At 47.6% G+C, this 15711-nt stretch overlaps 2 protein-coding genes across 3 annotated transcripts; both read right to left on the bottom strand.

The window, feature by feature from the left end:
* Positions 1–109: 109 nt before the first annotated feature.
* On the bottom strand, positions 110–2544 carry pth2 (parathyroid hormone 2). The gene is given in 2 exon segments (XM_076023278.1): positions 110–683; positions 1267–2544. A coding segment is annotated over 1 exon segment (435 nt). The 5' UTR covers position 683; positions 1267–2544; the 3' UTR covers positions 110–247.
* A 184-nt stretch (positions 2545–2728) lies between these two features.
* rin3 (Ras and Rab interactor 3) lies at positions 2729–14563 on the bottom strand. Of its 2 annotated transcripts, XM_076023262.1 has the most exons (15): positions 13907–14563; positions 9875–10358; positions 9185–9296; positions 9002–9074; positions 8811–8902; positions 7309–8506; positions 6615–6795; positions 6353–6524; positions 5864–5985; positions 4786–4972; positions 4485–4616; positions 4179–4345; positions 3879–3993; positions 3507–3667; positions 2729–3458 (listed from the first exon to the last, which is right to left on the bottom strand). In XM_076023262.1, exons 1-15 carry the CDS (start codon positions 13936–13938, stop codon positions 3285–3287), a joined length of 3402 nt encoding a protein of 1133 aa, XP_075879377.1. In that variant the 5' UTR covers positions 13939–14563; the 3' UTR covers positions 2729–3284. The 2 variants fall into 2 exon arrangements, with proteins under 2 accessions (XP_075879377.1, XP_075879376.1); XM_076023261.1 differs by having other exon boundaries at positions 2729–3667; positions 13907–14560.
* Between the last annotated feature and the right edge of the window lie 1148 nt (positions 14564–15711).

Below are 15711 nucleotides of genomic sequence, written 5' to 3'. Positions count from 1 at the left end.
AGAGAAGATTTGAGATCCGCCTACAATTGTTTAGCATGTCAAGGGTCTGTTTTTTCTAAGTTTACCTTTAGAAGCAGTCAGGGAAACACAAGGTGCAGTTGTCAAAAACATAACTCAATCGTTTATTGATGCACCACATATATCAGCCAACAGGTTTTATACACACCCAACACAAAACTTTCTACCTTCAGTTCTCTCAGTGCCAACACTCTATTTATGTCTCTTTCGCAGATGTTTCCCCCCTGCATCAAGACGAATTGACCACCAGTAGTTTCTGCATGTAGGTGTTGAGCCACTTCTGCCTCTCCATGGATGTCAGGAGTTTACTCTTCTCCCTGAAGGCAGCGTCGTCGGCCACCACCATGTTCCTCTTCATCGTCCCACTCTCCTGAGATGACCAGTTAGAAGGCCATGCGCCCTCCGCGCTATAGGTACAACACAGACCAACCGAGACCTTGTGATCACTGACTAGGACACAATTGGGATTACATCTGAGGAGCCAAAGAAATCAGTCAAACTAAGTGTGGTAGCCACTTTCAAATGCATTTGTCACTTGATGAGACTTTGTTGAGTACCTTCTGAGATGTAGTCGAGGCTGTGGGAGGCCAGATGTCAACACAGCGATACCCAGAATGCAGAGCAACAGAAGGGACATTTGATGGTGAGAAGACAGCTTGGACATCCTGGGAAGAAAACACAAAAAAGCAGAAGTGACTTTCTTCTGAATTGTTTGAAGTGAATATTCATCACCTTTAAAAGCATTTATATTAAACATGAAGATGCGTTTCCATCATCTAATTACAAATGTTTTTGCAAAGAAAATTTTACATTCTGATATCCATTTTGAAGCTACTCTTCGGGAAAAGAGTTAATTGATTTCATGAACATGTTTGTTAATTATTATCCATGTAACGTATGTAATAATAATAATAATAATAATAATAATAATAATAATACTACTACTACTAATAATAATAATAATAATAATAATAATAATAATAATAAGAAGAAGAAGAAGAAGAAGAAGAAGAAGAAGAAGAAGAAGAAGAAGAAGAAGAAGAAGAAGAAGAAGAAGAACAACAACAACAACAATATTAGAGGCTTCAGAATTTTTGTAGTACTATGTATAGGATGGAATATGTGCTGGAATTATTTCATAAAAACAGCTGAAATTAAAGTTCTGAAAGTTAACAGTTTACAGTCAGCTGGGTTCTTACATCTTAGCTTTAGGTCACAGTCGAGAGGTTAAAGGTCAAGGCGTCACACCTGCAAAGAAAAGTCCCTGGAAGAATCCTCAAATCACAGCATCAGCTTCAACTTTCCAACCACGTTTCCTGGCACCTTCTTCCACGTAGCTCTTTTCTCCTCTTCTCGACTTTCCTGTTCAGGCTGCTGGGTTGCCTTCAGGTCCCACCACGCGAGTGCCACTACAGCAGTTGGAAGGCGCTCCCTCATCCTACCTGCATTTATACCCTGGACTTCAGTGTTTTGAGCTACTCCGCCCACACATATTCAGGCATGCACACCCTCCTCCAGATCAAACCAACTTCGGAGTCAGGCTTCGCAGGACGTGACGTTAGCTTGTTAGTGGGCCATTTCAAAGACTCTTAGCATGGCCATGGCCGCTGGCTGTGGCCAGCCAAGTCATCTGATCAGTGGAAGCAGTTATAGTGGCTGAATGAATGCAGTGTGAATGAATGCTGCCCAGCCGCGGCCTGTGGAGGTGAACCAAACAATGACTGTGTCGCTGCATAATAAACAAGTCTACAACCACATGCATTCAAATGGACTCTTGCAACATTGAAAGTCTAATGTCAGATTTTTGCATGCCTGTGTGCTGGTTTGCAAAGCAAACTGAACCAAAGCTAGTTGATAGCTTGTCTCTTATCTTACCGTTGCGTTTCGCTTTACTTGTAATCCTAGTTCTCTTTTAATCACTAAAGAAAAAATAATTGTTTGCCCACTGGCTTTTGTCTAATGTCTAAAACTAAGATGTTTTGCAGAGTTGGAGTCGTTCTGGAAATGTCCAAATTTTTTATCCATTAAAACAGTTGAGTTGTTGAAAAAAACCCAACTCAGTCTCTCACTCACTTTTGAATGCAAAATGTAGATGATCTTTGCTCTCAAGAGAAAAAGTATTTGGATAGTGTGTACAAGTTACCATCTTGGGTATTTTTGCAGATTAAGACTTTGACAACTGTTGATTTTCAGCCTGCACTTTGCATGATTTAAAAGTATCTTATATTAATTTCAAAACAATCTGTGGTATGAAACAAAGAAAGCCTGTCTGGATCGTGTTTTTATCCACGACTCCGTCCTCTTTAGATTCCTGGATGGGTCCATTCACGGCTCCACGTTTGCCGACTTCTCCTCAGAGTAAGTGACACTCCAGATATCAGCTCTAAACAAAGGCACAAAAAACAGTGCTTCATTCAATCCATTCTTTGCCTCTTTGCTATGAAATATACATTTTCCGCCTAAAATGGAGGAACAGAAGGCGTGTCGCTGGCGACTGCAGCTCGTTACCGTTTCGGGAGCTCGTTATGGCTGTTGTCTGAAATAACGACCTGCTGGTCGGAAGTGGCCGGCCTTAACGAGGGCAGGGAAATAATGAGCCCCGGACCTGCGTCACCTGCCGCTAAGCTCGGCCGCTGATGTCAACCAATTCTTGACGTGTTCACGGGGCCAACGATGACAACACAGCCGTGAGTGACGAGTCGGACTCAGGTGAGGTTGGAAACCTGCAATGGCCTTTTTTTTTATTTGTATTACAGTCAGGATCAATACGCAGAAGACAGTGTAGAAATGAGATCTTTGGTCCTTTTTTACAACAAAAACAGATATTGCATCAAAATTTAGCACCTCTCTATTTCTTTGGTTTTTTTATCCAAAAAGTAATATTGTTCATATTGTTGTAATTGTTTCTGTATAGCTGTAAATCTCATCTCGCATTACAATTCTAAATCAAGCAGCTGCTGATTTCAAAGTACTTGGAACTACTATAAAAACAACACTGTATAAACGGTATAAACCTCATCACACATTTGCATGCTATAAACATTTCTCAACGCATATGCAACATCAGTCTTTGGGGTTCCAGACCCCTGTGTTGAGCTACAAAAAATGTAATTATTTGCCGTGTTATTCAAAGTGCACGGTGAGTAATTCCTGCAGATCTGCCGTTTGATGTCACAGGTTTGGTTCGGAGAAGACGCCGGAGCGTGAGCTGCGTTTCAGTATTTCAGAGAGCGAGACCTGAGAGTCAGGGGCAGGAGCTGCAGGAGCTACAAACTGATCAGAGTCTCCTCCTCCGTCTGTTGCTCCGTCGTTGTCGTCGCCGCCGCCGCGGCCGCATCGGCAGGAAAAAAGCTCTGAGGAGGCGGAGCCGGTGGAGGGGAGGAGGGGCAGGTGCGAGCTCGCTGGTTGTTGGGCTGGTTGTTGAGCTGGTTGTTGAGCTGGCTGATGGGCTGGTTGTTGAGCTGATTGTTGAGCTGATTGTTGAGCTGATTGTTGAGCTGATTGTTGGGCTGGTTGGCGGCCTGGTCGGCAGGCTGGTAGACGAAGCAAGAGGCTCCGGCTTGGCAGCGGTTCTTCACGCTGACGGCGAGCTCGGCGGGGTCCAACGACTGCAGAACGCCATCCACGTACAGGCAGAGAGTGAAGGAGTCTGCGGGGCAGGGAAACCAGGTGTTTTTAAAAATTATAAAGTTTGGCAAAAAAAATAAAGAAGAACTCTTGATTTGTTTCTTGAATTTTCTATTAGAAAATCAGGTTTTTATTTCAAATTCAGTGATCTACAATTCCTTTTTATTAACTTATTTGTAAAATTGGTTCATAATGCATATGCTTTGCACTGAACTGTCCTCTGGTGTGTTTACTTTGTTCGAAGCGTGCGGCGCACTGTTCCTCCAGCTGCTGGATGGTGGTGTTGGGGAGGACACCAAGAGTTTTGGTGTTGGCTCCAATCTCAGGGCAGCACACTGTGAAGAAGTCCTGCAGAAGACGCACGGAAAGAGAAGCACAAGTTCACTTCCTGCCTGGTAAACGTCGGTGAGATCGTTTTTTCCCAAGCAGGTTTGTTTCGACGTTTCTTTAAAGCCACCAAACTGTCCAGCTGCACTGATGATGATGTGTGTAGGTCTTTCCTTGTGTGTGTGTGCTTGCGCGTGCGTGTGTACCCGAACAGAAGACTGGGACATGCGCTCCTGGTTGAGCGTGCGTCGTCTCTCCCAGCGGTGGATGGAGTCCTGGACCTCTCTGCTGAGCTGCCGCGTTGCTGACCTCTGCTGGTCAAATGATTTAATGTGCTCCACGGTTCCGTAGGTGGTGGTCAGATAATAGGATCCTTTGAAACGGGCACGCACACACACACACACACCCAGGGTTCACTTATAAACATAAAGAGGAGGAACCAGGTAAACACTGCCTCTGTGTGTGTGTGTGTGTGTGTGTGTGTGTGTGTGTGTGTGTGTGTGTGTGTGTACCTTCTCCCAGTGCTAATGATGGGTCCATCAACTCCATCATGTATTCAACATCGAGCTGCAGGTTGGACAGATTGGATCTTGCCAGGACGTACATCATTACAGGCAGGAAGTCATCAGCACCATGGGCACGCCCTGCACACACACACACACACACACACACACACACACACACACACACACACACACACACACACACACACACACACACACGTTTCTAAACATTTTGAGGAACTACAATTTGATCTAATCTGGGTTTTGAAACCCTGCAGATAAAAGCGGTGGCAGAGGAGGGGTTTCAGACCTGGGGAGCTGACAGACATGCAGTCGTAGATGATCTTGCAAGCCTTCAGCAGCAGCTCAATCTTCTTCTGCGGAGAGTATTCCAGGTGGAGGTTGTTGAGCTTGATGCTGATCTTCTCCATGGCAGGAGCCTCAGGGACGGCCGTGGTGATGCCCAGAGCTGTGGTGGTGCTGCCCAGTACAACAGACTGACACACACACACACACACACACACACACACACACACACACACACACACACACACACACACACACACACACACACACACACACACACACACACACACACACCATCAGCAGCTGAACTGCTCTCTTGTTGTTGTGTGCTTGTGAATGTGTTAACTTAACATACTGATTTATTTTTAGATTATTATAAATAAGTGATGAGGTTCATATTAGATGCGAAGGTCCCCTAGTGGCCGTTAGCTGTAAAAATAAAAACCTAGATTAGTCGCACTGTTGTATTAGCCGCAGGGTTCAAAGCATGGGAAAAAAGTAGTGGCTTATAGTCCGGAAATTACGGTAAAAATAAGCAGTTGGGGTTAAATTGTCCATTTGTATATTGAATCGCACTGAACCGAATCGGATCGAATCGTACCAAATTCTTAACTATTTTTATGAATCGTCCCTGAATCGGATCGTAGCTTGTGAATCGAGATTTGAATCGGATCGTTTTGTGAGTGAAAGATTCACACCCCTATTAATTTTTTAGGTATTTTCACTCTTTTTTTCAACATTTTTCGACAAAGGACAACATAGCAACCATGGTCACCACTCTCTCGCCATTCACTGAATCCATTGTCTCGTGTCTGACTAAGTCTTTCTGTTCAACGTGTGCACAAATCTTTAAAAAAGGCAGGGAAATTAAGGCCAGCGGCTGAGAATTATAGATGAAGTTTCTAAATTAGGTGCTTCTGCCCCCTGGTGGTGGTGCCAGCTCAATAAATCACACAGGGTGACACTGCACGCACACAACGAATGAACACTGAGCGAACGGTTTCTCGAGCCACTCCTGGTCTCCAGAAAGCATCTGTCTGTTCGTCCATCCATCCATCCATCCATCCATCCATCCATCCCACCTGATTCTGCGCCAGCAGTTTCTGGCTGCCGTCGCTGGCGTGCAGCTTCTCCAGCCTCTGGTATATCGCCTCCCTCAGCGGCTTCAACACGCTCTTGCACAGGGCAGCTTCCACGATGTTCTCTGCGACATGGAGAAAACATCTCAATGAGGCGGCACCAAGCCCCGTCCAATTTAAAGGTCCAGTGTATAAAATTTGGCTTGATTTATGATTTTTATATTGGTAAAAAGCTTAATATACAGCACAACAATAACTCACGGTACAATGAAAGTAATATGGTTTTCTTACCCATAGAACGGTTTACATACAGTGTATACTGTATAAGAATATACAAAGAGCAATAAGGGTCTTGCTCCTAGTTAGCTGCCATCTTGCACCACCAAATATTGTCAGAACTGGGCTTCCATAAGAATTTCATACACTGGACCTTTAAACAGCCGCTCAGGACTCTTTCCTAAAATACAGCCAAGGAATCGACCTGGATTTTACCCATTTTGTCTGGTGTGTACTGGTGCTGCGGCTCCAGCATGGCCTGCAGCTCGGTGCTCTGCAGCAGGTAGCTCTTCAGCTGCGTCACCATCTGTCGGATCTCTTGCAGAAACTCCGTCGGGGACGAGTGGTTGGCCATGGTCTCCAGGGTGAAGGCACGGTGCTCTTTCACCTGCATCATAAAGGAAGTCGTGACGTGTGGCCTCCCGCCTCCTGGTTTTTGCATGCGAGGCTCTTTCTTGTGACGTGGGGGGGGACTCACCAGGTTGCCGAAGTAGCTGAGAGGGTCCCTGGCCAGCTCCACGATGCGCTGCGTGAGCCGCCGCTCGTGGCTGATGAGGCCGGTGATGACGGTGGACAGGCGGTACCGGGCCCGGTCCAGCATGATGGTGGTGGGGGTTCTCCTCACACTGACTTTGGGGCTGCGGCCCCCTGACACGCGACTGGAGGGGAAAGGGGTCAGTGTTGGTGATTCAAAAGTAATTTAAACAATTCCATGAAGAAAATAATCGGCGACTTTTGGGTTTTTATTCAATCCTTTGAGCAGCGACACAGGGCCTCGTCTTTGTTCTACTTTCTGAGGCTTTTTAAAACTTTTTTTTTTTTTTACCACATTTGGAAAATGTGGTACAGGTGTGTTAAGCTACCTGCACAGAGCAAAATAATCATCAGAGTAAAGTAAGACATGAGGTCCAGATTGAAAAATAGAAAATCAGCAAATGCAAAATGAATGATTCAGGTTCAGGGCTACAGTAGCCATGTGATGGTACAAAATGGCCGCCCTCTTCCAAACATGAACACTGATTAGCTACAAAAAAGCCCCACTGAATCATTTATCTTTAGTGACTTTATCTAGCTAAAAATAAGAAGATGCATTCTTGAATTCGCTGTCATTACGCCCCCTTTAAATGTTGCACCGGCCCTTTAACATGTGCTCTGATGATGCAAACACGTACTTATTGGTTTGCTCCAACTCCTGGTTCTGCTCGCCCTCTTCTTCTGTGCTGCTGTTGGAACAGGAGTCTGGGTCGGTTCCTACCACAGTGCCCCCCTGTGGCGAGTACAGGGACACGTCTGGCCGTCTTGCCGCACTCGGCGGAGGCCCTTTGATCCCGGCTCCTCCCCCTCCTACAGGCGGGACGGGGCACACAGGTGAGTCTGGGGTACCTGTTTTCCTCCGGGGTGGGGGCACCGGACGGGACGGCCTCTTCCCCTGCTGGGGGCCCTGCTGGCCGCATTTATCCTTGTCTTCCTCCACCGTTGTCTCTTTTTCCTCCTCTCTGGATCCCTTTTCTCCCCTCTTCGGCTCCTCCTCCGGAGCGCCGCTGCCCAGCTCTGCCGTCTCCCCCTGCGGACCTGCTTTACTTCCCGCCTGCTCCTCTCCTCCTCCTCCCCCATCTTGCTCCATTTTGGCGGCAGGATTTTGTCCCTTCTCTCTCCCCTTCCCGTCTCCTGCATCCCGACTGCCGCTCTTCCTGGTGGAGGACGATGAGGAGGAAGAGGACGAGAGTGCGCGGCAGAGCGGTGCAGGAGGAAGCGGGGGAACGGTTCGGACCTGCACTGGGACGGGAGGCCTGGACGGAGGAGGAGGAGGAGAAACTGGCATCGACTTCCTCTCCTCTCGCTCCACTGAAGCGCCGACCCGCGCTTCCTCCTTTCTCTTGGCTGCCGGTGCTACGGATGGTGAGGTGAGCGGAGGCGGGGGGGTGGAGAAGAGGAGGCCCGTGCCGGGAGAACCCGAGCCTAGGCTGGGAGGCCGGGGAGGAGGCCGTTTGTATTTAGTGTCCGGGTTGGAGAAGTTCCTGGTTGGACCTTTGACCTCCACTGTCTGCTGGGGTTCTCCGTTCTGCAGGCAGGAGGTGCTGGTGTGACTGCTGCTGGTGCTGCTGGTGTTGTTGGTGCTGCTGGTGCTGTTGGTGCTGCTGGTGCTGTTGGTGATGCTGGTGCTGGTGCTGCTGGTGCTGCTGGTGCTGCTGGTGATGCTGGTGCTGGTGCTGCTGGGCTCAGGTTTCGAGATGGAGGCCTGGAGCAGGTCTTCGTTGGAGCTCTCGGCCACAGTCACGGGGTTGATGTACAGGTAGTTTCCGCTGGGCTCCTGGTCTGAAAGCAGCTGCTGATTCTTTTCCTGCTGGTGAGCCTCCGATGTCCAGAAATCTGCCAAAACAGACGCACACACTCCCCTGAGTCCTGATATCACCCGTCATAAAATAAACATGCTGTTGGGTTTTCATTCTTTATCCATGCTGTTTCCTCATTTTAATAATTCACATGCAATTTCTCTGCTGCTGATACTTTCTTTTTTATCCCCCCCTGCCTGTGGTGTTTTCTCACACATTCCCATGCAACATTTGTGCTCAACCTAAAAATTGCATGTGATTCATTTCACCTCCTTCCGCCTGCCGCTGCTCCGCTGCAGCGATAACCCAAATAAACACATTAATGCTGCGGATCTAACTACCTGCGCCCATGGCTGTGATGACCTCCAGCTCCTCTCTCTTGGTTGCCGTGGTGACTGCCTGGGGTAACCTTAGTGGGATGGCCAGGATGTCCCTGATTGGTGGATTTATGGATGTAAAGACAGGTTTTTTTTTTATTTGGCTGTCCATGCGCGAAAACTGTTTTTTGATATAAACGCTTGCACATGCCAACCTGCTGACAGAGTAGAAGGAGATGAGCTTGAAGACGTCGTCAAAGACCAGACCGGAACCTTCCAGGCGGACGACTGCAAGACGAGACGAGAAGATAAAATATCACTTCCTCTCAGCATTGACCTCGGATGGCCTCTTGCATCTCCAGGAACCTCAAAGACTGGCCGCTGACAGTGACACTTACATGTCTTGTGCTGTTTGATCGGCAGGTGGTGGACAAGTGGCGCCTCCTGTTGGTCAGGTAGGCGCACTGACATGGTCGCCCCCCTGCCATCTTTGCTATGAACCAGGAACGCCTGCGGACATCAACGAGAGGAGCAACAGAGTGAAGGACATCCATAGTGAGTCATACATGATCTATCTATCTATCTATCTGTCTATCTATCTATCTATCTATCTATCTATCTATCTGTCTGTCTGTCTGTCTGTCTATCGGTCTGTCTGTCTGTCTGTTTAAAGCTCTAACTGGGTTTAAGAGCAATGGCAGACGTTTTGAGCTGATGTTTCTGTCACTGCAGCTGGAGTCTGAAACTGGCTCACAGACTTTAAAACGTTTCCTCAAGAATTGACCTCTCGGAGCGTTTACAGAAGTATTCCCAGGAGCTCCGCTGAGCAGAACACACCCATCTCAACTTGATATCTGAGAACTTTCTCAGCATCCTCCCTCCAATTTGGGACCAATTAAACTGTGTTTTTTTTTTTTCTTGTGCAGCCTCTCGAGACTTTGTTGCCGATCCGAAATGATGTTGCTGCCACGTTAACAGGCCAAAGCCTCAAGATGGTTTTGCGAGCGAGTGTCAGCTTTTCAAATTAGAGTAACGGTGCTGTCAAGAAACTTGACAGGGTGTGAACAGGGGTGATCTTGGCGTCTCACCCCAGCCGTCGCTCCCTCCAGGGTACTGGTGATTTGGTCCTGGCTCATCCCTCTGGGCTTCCACACGGAGGAGCTCCCGAGCAGCCGGTCCAAAGTGCCGAGAGGTGGGGATTTTTCAGGGGGCGAAGGTGCGACAACAGGGGGCGGCAAAACCGTGGGAGCCAGCGGGGGAGGGAGAGCTGGAGGGATGGAGGTGGAGGGGGGAGTCAGGTCGGATGACGAGCACGGAGGTGGAGGAGGTGAGGAGAGGGAGGAAACCGTGGTGGGGGAGAGGGGAGGGGGGAGGGATGGAGGGATGGAGGAGAGAGGGAGGAGGGGCTTAGCGGCGGGAGGATGGGGCGGTGGCAGGGACGGAGGCAGCGGGGTGGATTTGGACGCGGGGGGCGGCGGTTTGGGCCGAGACGGGCGGGCCGGAGGGAGGTAGGGCGGAGAGGTGGGCGAGTCGGCTGGAGAGTCGCAGGCTTCCATCAGAGGGCTGGTTTGGCTGCGGAGGAAGAGGAAGAGTGGGAGAAAGATCAGCCGATCATCCTGAACTTGATCACCGAGATGTCCTGTCTTGCTGAGCTCCCATCTAAAACTTTTTCAGCCAGTCATAGAGTCAGCAAGTAACTGCCGCAAACTGCTGTACAAAGAAAACAACATGGAGGACAATAAAGAAATAGAGGAAGACGTGTCTAAAGAGATTAGCAATAATGCTAATATATCTGACGACAATGCTAAACGTTTTGACAGAACTGGACGGTGTTTTTTCAATAAAAGAAGATAAAGAAAAAACATTACTGTGGGATTTTTAGTGGACGACACATTTTTTGGTTTGGATTTGGGAAAAGTTTGAGCAGTCGGAGGCCTTCCGGCTGTTGCTAGCAGGCCCATTTGGCAGGAGGTTCATTCAATCACCCCCCCAAGTTTTGTTCAGTGGGCCTCCCCTTTACTCAGCAGATGGAAATGTGAAATAAATCCAACAATTTGAGTAGATTTCCTTGTTTTGTGCCGCATTTGGTGCCATCTGTTCTCCCTGAGCAGTTTATTACGAGGAGGCGTTTCTAATGGCACAAATAAAAAGGATTAGCGCACTGAAAAGTGAGTCATTTTCACCAATTATCCTGCCATAAAACCTATCTGACGTGCATTTAAATGCATTAGCAAGAAAAAAAAATATATATATATATCTATATACATATCTGCAGGACAATCCCCTACAGACTCACTCAAAACAATCGTGACTCTCACACACACTGTGAGCCGCAAACACAGGAACTGTTGTCTTATCAGTCTGCAGTGCGTCACTGTGGCGGTAGGAGACCTTCTCATGGATGGATGGGGGATGTGAATGTTTATTGGCTGAGCTACCGCCGTTAGTTATTAATAAATCCATCATGAAGCAAGAAGAGATTGTTCTTCTCTTCTTGCTTGGATGTTTTGTCGGGGAAAGAGTTCATACCGCAGCCTCACCTGTCGGTGCAAGCTCAAGCTTTTCTAATCAACACAGAGAGGAGGAGGAGGAATTTGAGGAGGAGGAGGAGGCTGAGGTGTTAGTGGTGGAGGTTGAGGAGGAGGAGGAGGAGGAGGCTGAGGTGTTAGTGGTGGAGGAGGAGGAGGAGGAGGAGGAGGCTGAGGTGTTAGTGGTGGAGGTTGAGGAGGAGGAGGAGGAGGTGTCGGAGGAGAGATCAGACTCAGGCAATCAGAAAAGCGACAATTTGAAGCTTCGGCGGAGAGTCTGTCAGCAGCGGGGTGACGGAGACCACGGAGACAATAACTTCATAGTGACGACAATGGTGTTGTGTGAGAATGGCAGGCAGGCGGGACAAAACCACTTCCACCTGAGCGTCACACTCAGCTCTGGCCACCAGCCGCAGCGGCGTCGGCTTCCTCCACCCTCCCGTCAACTGAGCAAAGTTCCCCTTTTGGCCCAACGGTGGCCGATGTGGCAACCCGGGTCTTTGGCTACATCAGGCCCGTCAGCCGCGTCGGCGCCCATGACCCCCAGCCAATCAGCTTGTTTACCCAGTCGGGACTTTCATCGTCAGGGTTGTTGAGAGTAAAATGTATTTTTGAAATCAGACATGTGAGGTCCTTCCCTGTGCCTGCGTCCAATTAGAGGGAGAAAATAGTGAATATTTACGACCAGTCGACTCGAAGATCGGCTTTATTTGCCCTCGCTGGTTGTTGTGCATGCGAATTGTTTGTCAGCGCCGTTGCCATCTGGGGGCAGCTGCTGCAACACTGATGGTGGACAGATTTTCTTCGAAACCAGCAGATGTTGTTTTTTAAATGACGTCTCGAGAAACGTTGAGAGAGAAGTTTCATAGTCAGTGTGTGTGTGCGCGTGTGTGTGTGTGTGTGTGTGTGTGTGTGCATTTAACAGGAACGGAAAAACACTTTCGCATACCCTAAATTCTTTCCTCAATCCTAATTAATTATTGTCAATAAGAGATTTTTTTTGTTTGCTTATTTATTTCAAAATGTTCATCTGCATCAGGGACACACAAACAAATGGAGACAGAATAACAAAAAAACTATGTTCTTGTAGTTCTTGTTTCCTGGATGTGTTGCAACGAGGGACAAAGTCATCTCGCTGAAACACCCAGTTGTAGGCTGGACGGAACAGTTTACGTGCAGTAGTAGGGCCAAGGTTGGCGGACTGCACCGAATCAAACCGCACTTAGAGACTTAAGACATCACACATCACAAAAGCAGGAGGTGTCCAAACACTCCCCCCCCCCCCCCCCCCACCATTTATCGTAAGAGTCTCTCACTCCATGAACCGTCGAGAAGGTAATAAGAGAGGGAGAGAGAGAGAGAGAGAGAGAGAGAGAAAAAAAAAGAAACAATCACATGACTCACACTCAAACACTTTACAAATCTGCCCAGAGGTCGTTTTTTTGTGCTGTGTGTGGCGCTGCAACAGGAAAACGTAAGATAAACGGTGCGATCAGCAGAATGTGGGACGGCAGCTGAGATCACAGAAGGCAAAGTCAAAAAAAAAAAAAAAAACACCTCTGAGGGTTTCAGTCAGACACAATCTGGACTCTACAGGAAAATATATCTACTCAGATCATCCATTTAAGATTAGAGACATTTATTTATACAAGCAAATTGACTATTTTCTAATTTCATGTATTTTTCGCTGCTAATACAAACATTAATACGCTTTCTGCTGCAGTTTTCTTTTGAATAAAACTTTTTTTTGCCTTGACATGACCTCCAGGATTATCTTTACCAAACCATACACACATATGTATACATATATATTTGCTTTTACTAAAAAAAAATCAACCAGGCACAAGTTATTCTCTCATAATTTTAATAAATGACATTTAAAGGACACCTGGCCGCAGGTTCAGGAAGATAAAGTTTAACAAAGTTCTAACTTGGTGTTTAGGTGGTCAGACCAGCATGTCAGCACTTCCTGCCACTGTTTTAAAGGTTGTATGATAAAAACATGGATAGTGAATTGCTGCTTTTTTTGTCCTGAAGTGACCTTTTTCCCCCCCCAAAAAGAATTGATCAGGTCTAGATATCAAAAGGCTTAAAAAGGTTCAACATTTAAATTAAATTAAAAACCGCAAGATTTCGCTGAAGATTTCAAGTTGTCAGCCTCAACACAAAAAAAGCCTCAGCCAGTTCCTGACCAAGCATCTTCAGTCAGACTCGGTTTTCGCAGTGACGCTTTGTGCGCCGAGCGTAAAAGCACAACATCTGGCCAATGATTTCTGCCTGCAACCCTGTGACAGGGTCCCGGACGAGAGTTTTGGAATGTCGGTGAGACAGAGCAAGGGCAGGTTATCTCAGGCTATCTCCAAAAATAAAATAAAAAAACCCCAAAAAAACCCACCGAAAAGCCCCTGTGTGAGGCCGTTGACCTATTTATTAGTCACTGAGTCATCACATCTGTTTTTCTGCTGCGGCTGCCTGACTTTGGACCCTCCACTGCGCCCCGCCGCCCCCTCCCCGATCTGCTTCAACACCTCCACCTCCACCTCCGGCTCCGACAAACTCTTTTCACTGCTTTGCTCGCAGGACAAAACTCACCCTGCGTCCGTGGAAACGGCGCCGGCCTCCATCGTGTTTCCCCCGCTCACTGTGTCCTCCTGCGGCGCCGTCTCAGGCTCTCCCTGGGCTCCATGGAAGAACTCCGCCTCTTCTCTGTCCTTCCCCCTGCCTTTTTTCTCTCCCCTCCCTCCGCTGCAGTCGGTTTTTCGGAGCAGGACTGAATAAGGAAAAACTGAAAGGAGCAGGGGAAAAGTGTTTGTCTGTCTGCCGCTGGCCCGCCCCTCAGCTTCCTGTGCAGATCATCAGGCAGGAAGAGGTCGTGCTCTCTGGTCAGACTTCCCCTCCCTCCCCCTCTCTCTCTCTCTTTTGTTTAGTTTTCTTCTTGTCTTTTAAACCCTCCGACTGTCTCATGAATTCACGCTTTCTTCTTCTTCTTCTTCTTCCTCTGCTGCTGCTGCTGTTGTCCTGTGCAGCAACCAATCTGCACTCACCAAGGCCTCCTTATTATCTGCTGTTTATCCAGCTTCATTTAAAAACAGCAACATTCCTGTCTTTTGGCCAAAATATTCACCAGATGCTCCTGTTTGTCCCCTCCTCCTTTTCCTTTAAAGAGTTCCAGACGCCCCCCTTCTCCTCCCCTCTTGCCCTCTTCAAACTGTGGAATGCACAAACTAATGTCTTCCTGAAGCCTCCTTCTCTCTCTCTCTCTTTCTCTCTCCTTCTCTCTCCCTCTCTCTCTCTCTCGCTCTCTGTCACCTCTCCCCCGCTGTCTTCAATCGGTGCCTTCTCACCTCCTTCTACTTATTTGTCACCTTTTAAACACAGAACTTTTCTTCAGCGTGTCAATTATTCACTTCCAAAAATGAAAATGAAAAACCCCCCTCCTCTGTAAAATACTCTACATTGTAAAGGGGAAATGGGTGTGTGTGTGTGTGTGTGTGTAGTACAAGCCTGGCAGTGCAGCCAGGCGAGGGGACCACGCATCTGTTTCCTGCGGTGCAAATGATTGCGCCAATGACCTGAACGTCGCCTCGGGACTCGATGAAGTCATCGTCCTACAGAGAAACCGCCACCGGGGGGCGCTGCAGGTTCAGCGAGCGCCAGAGCTTTTTCCACAATCACCGGGAGGGAGAAGTTGTTGAAGGGGAGGAGGTCTGAAAAAAAACAAAATATCTCTGTAAACACAGAACAACCTCGGTGTCCAACAGCGACGTCAAGGCCGGAGTCGGGAGCTGTATTTGTTGTTTTTTTAGGCCACTAGGGGGCAGCAAAACTAGCTAAAACACGCTGCAAATTATGTGAAACATACTGAGTGTATCAGTATTGCTCCATGGTGACCACAGCTAGCTTCAGTTGTAGTTTTTACAGGCAGTTCATTTCCTCTTATAAGCTTTGTCTGCTACAAAATAAGAGTAAAAACACTTTCCTACTGTTCCTGATTTATTTTAGTTAAAGCAAGCTAACAACATCGAGTGTCCTAATGTTGGACATCTTTCGAGAAAGTAAAACATTTGCACCTCAAGATGAGTCCGTGACTGCTTTATGCTGAGAGGCTCCAGCCAGGATGGCAATGATCCCGCACCAAAACAACTTTACAACAAAAGGATTTAGACTGATATCTAAAGTCCTCCTTCGTGCATCCATCTGGTCTGCAGAAACCACTTAAGAAGGGGAGGCTCGGCAGGTGACAGGACAATCCTCCTGTCTCTCAAACTCGAGGCACACCCCAGGCTTCCTTAGAAATATGCGAGTATACAAATTCATTCATGTGTCTATGGATAGTATGTTACGCTTTTACCAATATAAAAATCATAAATCAGCCCAAATTTTAAACACTAGACCTT

This window comes from Nelusetta ayraudi, unplaced genomic scaffold (assembly GCF_046127955.1).
Source record: "Nelusetta ayraudi isolate G7.1 ecotype Tasmania unplaced genomic scaffold, CSIRO-AGI_Nayr_v1 ptg000015l, whole genome shotgun sequence".
NCBI lineage: Eukaryota > Metazoa > Chordata > Actinopteri > Tetraodontiformes > Monacanthidae > Nelusetta > Nelusetta ayraudi.
This window is presented reverse-complemented; position numbering and strand designations above follow the sequence as displayed.